The 7213-nt window shown below is 35.0% G+C and overlaps 1 protein-coding gene across 1 annotated transcript; it reads left to right on the top strand.

Annotated features, from left to right (window-relative positions):
• The first annotated feature begins 1205 nt into the window (after window positions 1-1205).
• On the top strand, window positions 1206-4710 carry LOC149028763 (putative terpene synthase 9). The gene is made up of 7 exons (XM_089149157.1): window positions 1206-1540; window positions 1645-1909; window positions 2457-2841; window positions 3204-3422; window positions 3523-3661; window positions 3893-4156; window positions 4277-4710. The coding sequence occupies exons 1-7, from the start codon at window positions 1250-1252 to the stop codon at window positions 4562-4564; spliced, it is 1851 nt and encodes a 616-aa protein (XP_089005283.1). The 5' UTR covers window positions 1206-1249; the 3' UTR covers window positions 4565-4710.
• Window positions 4711-7213: the final 2503 nt, after the last annotated feature.

The raw sequence follows: 7213 nt of genomic DNA, 5'->3' as shown, positions 1-7213 counted from the left end.
ACATACCTAGGTATGGTCTAGATGAATTTGGCTAGGAAAAACCCTGTCATATATATTTGACCCTATCGGAAGAGGCATTGAGACCGAGTGACCCGTGGCAGCAATGGGGATTGATGGATGCTCAAGACTGGTAATCAACCCGTGAGAGAACTCAATTATATTGTGGGGGTCATTCATTGGTAAGGTTGCACATAATAAGCCTGGGCTCATGGGCACTCAAGACTGGTAACCAAACTATGAGAGGACATGAGAGCTTCTCGTTTATTATATGTGGATGATCAATAGGGTTGAGAGTCTGTAGTTTGAGTTGGTTGGAGCCATAGGGTACGATGACTCTAGGGAGGGAGTTACCAGAACAGATTGCCTAGGCACGGAAGGGAGGCTATTATACCGAAACGGACTGTCTAGTGCACGGAAGGGAGATATCTGACTCCGAGTGGATGTGACTTAGTAGATGACTTGCATTGGGCTATGTATTACCATAACATGCGACAGTACTTAGATCATAAAATGTTGGGTTAGTAATATTAGAAAAGTACAGGTGATAAAATAGTAATTAAGTTATAGCAAAAGAAAAATCAATAATTCTAGGAAAAGACAAAATCAATAATACACATTTAACCTTAATGGCCTCTTCACATACTTAGAAGTTTGGAAAGAATGTAATTTCATAAAAAATAAAATTTTATAATTTAATAGAAGGGGCAATAGCAATTACCTCTTTTAAATTTCATGAAGAATCGAATAAGCAATTTTATATTGATAAAAAATCAAGGGTCGAGATCTTCCGTTTCTCAAAAGTGTAAAAATACATTTTTTGAAAATTGATGATCCAAATCAAAATCACGGTTGAGATCTGTATCTCAACTGTTCGTGCATTAATTGCACAACATCCAAACAATTTTTCTCCCTCTCGTGTGTGGAATCACCATGTGGACAATGTTTACTTTAACCACTATAATGTGTTTTATGCTCTAAAAGTATGCTTACAAGATATCCACCCATTGAATTAACTGTCTCCTCTTTATGGTTTTAAGCATGTTTTTAAAGCATGGTAATTGCCAACCATAAAATTAAAGAAGCGCATAGTCTTTCTTATCTCTTTCTCTACCACACGATCGCTTCAAAGAACTGGCGTGTTTTTTAAAACTTCAATTATATAAGTAGACTCGCTTTGCGGTTAGATCCTCAAGGACGATCTTGTAAACAATCTGGAAACGAATTAGTTGTCCTCAACTAATCAATCAAAATGGTCCATTCTGCTATTTCAACTACCTTTCAACCACTCTTGAAACTGGGCTTCATACCTCAGTTCTCTTCTTCGTTTTTGGCTACCGACAGAACTATCTCATGGCTGCAAAACAGAGGCAGCAGCAGCAACGTGTATCAACCAACGATCTCCTACACACGCTGCTCACGGTGGTCATCGACGGTGGTGCGGTCGTCGGCATCACAAGAGTGTCATGAACGCCGATCGGCCCATTATCATCCTACCATTTGGGATCACCAATTCATTCAGACTCTGAAGAATCCTTGCACGGTTGTGAATTATCTCATCCCTTTTGAATTCCTACACTTCGATCACCTACTATATTTTATTGCTTATATAAAACTCTTATCCCTTGCTTGTCTGGATTAATGCAGAATGAGCTCTCCTATGCTCGCCTAAAGGAGCTCAAGAAAGAGGTGAAGCTGCTTATACAGTCTACCAATCAAGATCCATTGCTTCAGTTGAAACTCATCGATTTGATTCAACGCCTGGGAGTGGCTTACCACTTTGAGGAGAAGATCAGAGAGTCCCTAAGTCTTCATCATCTGGGTTATTGGGAGGGCATTGATGATGATGATCTTTACTCTGCTGCCTTAAAGTTTCGACTTCTTCGACAACATGGTTATCAGATCAGTTCAGGTGATCTGCACATATAAAGAAATAAAATTGCATCTTAAGATTCTTAACTACTAGATCACGAACGCGAATATTTATTTATTAATTATTATTATTTTTGGTTGATAATGAAGATACTTAAATTCTTTGGCATCATGATCAGTTTTGTTTTTATTTAAAATAATATAAACGCTTCCAAAATTCATAATAGACTTTTTGTCTATTATGAATTATGATCAAAATTTCATTCCCTTCATTTATGTAAAGGTTTATTTAAAACTTTATAATCAAGATGAAGGTAAAATAGTCAATACACATTTTTCTATAAAAAATCGTACATTTTTTTTCTTCTCTTTTCTCACTTGCTCACTATTATTTTCTAACAATTTTTTATTTTGATATACCAAATTTTTTTATTCCATAATTTACTTTTGACAAAATTTATGCACCAAACCATTTTTCATTCTTGACCAATAATGAATTCTTGTATTTATTTCTTTTAAATAGGTATAATAGAAAATGAGAATTGATACCAAAAAGAGACTAAATGATGATCTGTTTTAATTTATAGACGTGTTCAATGCATTCAAGAACAAGACTGAACACTTCAAGAACTGGTTAAGTGATGAAACTGAGGGACTCTTGTCCTTGTATGAAGCTGCACATCTTGGAGTGAATGGAGAAACTCTGCTAGAGGATGCCATGGAGTTCAGTGTCTCAAGTCTCAAGTCATTGTTGATGGAAAAATCCGGAAGTAATCACACAAAAAGAGTGAGACAGTCACTAGAAGTTCCATTGCAATGGAGAATGGTGAGATTAGAAGCTAGAAACTCCATAAATGCCTATGAGAAGGATATCAATGTGAAGAAGAGTTGGTCCGTATTGCTTGAGCTAGCAAAGCTGGATTTCAACATTGTGCAGTTAGTACACCAAAAGGAATTACAGGAGCTTTCCAGGTGATTTTTAGTAAAAAGTCTATTTCAATACGATATGTTTAAACTAAAAATCGGAGTCATCTTGGGACCAGGGGCATATCACTGCCCATATACTTAAATTCAATATAAAAAATTACCCTCGTGGAGATGTGTATAAACTGACTTAGATGAACCTCAAATCTTTATATATATATATATATATATATATATATATATATATATATATATATATATATATATATATATATATATATATATATATATATATATATATATATATATATATATATATATATATATATATATATATTCAATGTTATTAGTATACAATAATTTAAATATTTTTATCTAATTATTTTTATTATTTTATTTTTTTATTGTAGGTGGTGGAGAGAATTGGCATTAGAAAAAGAGCTTTGCTTTGCAAGGGACCGATTGGTGGAGAATTTCATGTGGGCAGTTGGGATAATCTATGAACCAGAATTCTCCAAATGTAGAATAGAGCTCACCAAATTAATCTCAATACTGACAGTAGTTGATGACATTTATGATGTATATGGATCACTCGATGAACTTGAACTCTTCACGAATGCGATTGAAAGGTAAAATTTAGAGAGACTTAATTGTAAGGTACATTTACATTCTAATTAATATTTAATTGCATAATTATCTTGGTTTAAAATCAATTTGAGATGTTGCCAGGTGGGATATCAAAAACACAGAAGATCTTCCCAACTACATGAAGTTATGCTACTCAGCACTCCTCAATTTTGGAAATGAAATTGTTTATGATGCACAAAAGGATCTTGGCTTGAATATCTTACCCTACATAACGAAAGAGGTTATTTCCTTTCCCCTTCTATTCATCCTCGTTTAATAATTTTGCTTTAGTGCTGTGCAATTAATGCGCAACACTGAGCTGCCTACAGTCTAGATCTAAAATGGTGGTCGAGATTTGATCTTACCCTACATAACAAAGGGAGTTTATTACTTTACAAGAAAATTTATTTGATCCATATTTTTTGGCAAAAACAAAGAGAGCTTTAATGAATTTCATGGTCATATTTTGTAGTGGGCAAGACTTTGCAGAGCATACTTGGTGGAAGCAAGATGGTTTTATAAGGGCTACACACCAGGATTGGAAGAATACTTGGGTAATGCATGGATAACAGTGGGTGGTCCTGTAGCCATGGTCCATGCCTGTATTTTGCAACTGGAATGCCGTAGCATCCCACCAGCTGATGAGACTCTTGATTGCCTAATCCATGGCTCCAGTGATTTATTTTATTGGGCTTCTATCATAACTCGACTCACTGATGACCTAGGAACTTCCCAGGTATGTTTTTATATGCATGTATATATTACTTTCGATTCACTTGATAATGCTAAGAATAGATAGTTCCTTAATCTCCAACATTTTATTAAAGTTGCTTTTATATGTGGCTGGCAAATGAAGGCTGAGATGGAAAGGGGCGATGTGTCCAAATCCATACAGTGTTACATGAAGGAGAAAGGTGTTTCAGAGGGAGAAGCAAGACAACACATAGAAGGCTTGGTTAGGGATTCATGGAAAAAGCTTAATGAGTGTGCCCAAAGCTGTGGATTGCCTAGATGGGTTGTGGACATGGCCTTGAATATGGCTCGAACTTCCCAGTGCATCTTTCAACATGGCGATGGCATTGGTACTTCTGGCGGAGTTACCAAAAATCGAGTGCTTTCGTTGTTCATTGAGCCCCTTTTTTGATTCCCACGACTAAAAGATCAGTGAATTAGTGAAATGTTTCAATCATCTGATCAATGATATGGTAAGAGTTGATAAGCATAATTATGAGCAAATTATGTACATACCCTTGAGTTGTAAACTATTGCGTTTATATTATTTGAAATTTATTCTATTACTTACTTTACATCTCTTATCTTTCAAATTATATATCAAATGCATTCATACTATTACACCTATAAACGGATTGGATTCGATTCGGATATACCACCACTAGTATCTTAATCCAATAAGTTAAACGCTATCCGAATACAATCCGATATACGACAAAAATTTACAGAAGGTATCCGAATCAAATCCTGAATATTGTCGAATATCCAGTAATTATTCGATCCAATAAATTATTGATTGTTGATTATCATTTCTCGCTTCCGATTTCAGATTTCTGGTTTACCAATCTTATTATCAACTCTTTTTAGAAGGAAAAAAAGGCCAGTCTAATTTTTTTCCCATAGTTTGGTCAGTTGGCTATAGAAAATTCTAATAGGGTTTAGGGTGATTCAACCTATTAAATAGGGTTAAGCAGTTTAACTTTAGTGAGGTTTAAAATATCACTTGAGATATCATTTCAAACTAAACATACTATTATTTTTTTAAAAGAAAAAATACTTTACTCTAATTGGATAAAATTTTAACTGACATTATCCAATCCGATAAGCAGTCATTTGAATTTGAATCTGGTTGCTTATCGGATAGATACCGATATTATGATTTGGTAAGCAGTCACCATTTAATGCACAACAATGAAGTTTAACTCTATAGATGCAGACGTCGTGCTTCAGTGTTGTGCATTAAATGTGCAATGTTGAGCTACTTATGGTCTGGATTCAAGGTGGTTGAGATTGAGCTTTTATGGTGGAGATTCAATCTCGACCATAACTTTAGATCCTCTGCATCCACAGTTTAGTGTTGCATAGTACTGAAGCCAAACGCTAGATGCAGATGAACTCCTTTTCAGCTGTTACGTCTCTAGTATGGAATTCTAGTGGGGAAAAACTTTTTCTTCTCCGGTTGACTTCACCAACCCGCCTCTTCCCCTGTTTCAACAACAGCTTCATCATCGCTTATCTTATACAATATTCCTATGCTCAAACCTTGGACTTCCTTTAATTCGTCTTTCCCACCCTTTAACCTTTCAATTGTTGAAACCTTGGGCTTCGTTTTATTTGGGGTTCGATTGAAGCTAAGCTTTTGATTCATCTGTGTGCTACTATGTTTTGAGATGAGCATGGTTTTGAGAAGAAAAGTAAAAGTTTCATTTCTTCTCTAAATGCGTTCTCAAGTAAGTCGTCAGAATTGTCTCATTTAGTCGTACACCATGTCTATCCTAACCCGATTAATTTTCCTTTGGATTTATATTCAACCGTTCAAAACATTATCTTAGTTTTGAGAAGACAGAATCATCTTACCAATTGTTTATCGTTGTCCCCAATATGTTGGTCTTCTTTGGCATCGTTGAACTTGTGCTGTTCCATTGTTTGAGATTGCATGTGTTCTCATTGTTGGCAACCAAAATACAATGTGTTCTAAGAGTACATGACTTGTACTGAAGTGAAGGTCCCATAGAAGGATTTGGGCATTGCTATGTTTATAGAGGGTGATTAATACTGTTACAATAATTTTGAGTGTTTTTAAGAAGATTTAAGTGTTTTGGGTGAAGTGAAGATTCCTTAGAATGGTGGATTTCACAGGTTACTGCAAAAACATCTTGGATGAAATTTTGGGTAGTCATACAATTGTTTTATGGGTTCAACTTCAACTGTAAGAACAAGGTTCATGAAGTCTTCTTTCCAACGTACTTTTTGGATTGTGATTCCAATATCAAATAAGGAAGTTATGAGGTTTCTCATCAGTGTGTGATATAGAAGCAAATTTTGGCAGCGTAGAAATAAGATGAAATTTGACCTCTATGATGAATTTGCTTTTTGTGATGTAATCTATATTCATGGGTTCGGAAATTTTTTTTAAAGAGTTTGGGGGTCTTTGTCAAAGAAGTTTTGTATCTCAGGGAAGAGCATGTAATTTTGAAAGATTAAATTGTGTGAATCTAATGGTTATTAGAAAGACATGAACTAAGATCCAATTTTAAGGGATGAGATTAATGCGTTTGGTTTTCTAGTGTCCATGGCAGAAAAGATTCCATCACGAGGTGTTTGGTTGTTTGGGAGTATGCATATATGGTACATTACGAAGTATAGTGATTAAAATGATCTAGTGTGTTGCATGTTTAAGATAGAATCTAAATGATTCTATTTGAAATAATCTTGTGAGGTCTCATATAACTTAAGACATCCAACATCCTAGATCTCACCCACCATTTAAAGTAAATATCCAATGGTCGTTTGATAAGATTATCTTTGGGACTCATCCAAAAGATGAAATCCAACGGTTCCTGTACATGAATGTTCATCCTCCTTAAAAACACGAATTTTTGCGAAACAGAAAGCGGTTTTTGAGGTTTTTGGCTTATGGAGATTAAGAAAAACAAGGAGGAGAAGTCAAGAAACAAGATCAGTATGGAGAATAAGCTTGGGTGCGTATTTTGGTGAAAATGTTGAAGAAGAAGGTGAGTAATCTAGTGTAATCTCCCTCATTTGAAAAGTTTCACCTTTC

This window comes from Hakea prostrata, chromosome 1 (genome assembly GCF_041222555.1).
Source record: "Hakea prostrata isolate BN-2017 chromosome 1, UWA_Hpros_2, whole genome shotgun sequence".
NCBI lineage: Eukaryota > Viridiplantae > Streptophyta > Magnoliopsida > Proteales > Proteaceae > Hakea > Hakea prostrata.
This window is presented reverse-complemented; position numbering and strand designations above follow the sequence as displayed.

Coding starts and splice junctions, on each gene's coding strand:
- LOC149028763 (XM_089149157.1), top strand. CDS start 1,250: ATGGTCCATTCTGCTATTTCAACTACCTTTCAACCACTCTTGAAACTG. Junction 2,842..3,203: donor GAATTACAGGAGCTTTCCAG/GTGATTTTTAGT, acceptor TTTTTATTGTAG/GTGGTGGAGAGAATTGGCAT. Junction 4,157..4,276: donor ATGACCTAGGAACTTCCCAG/GTATGTTTTTAT, acceptor TGGCAAATGAAG/GCTGAGATGGAAAGGGGCGA.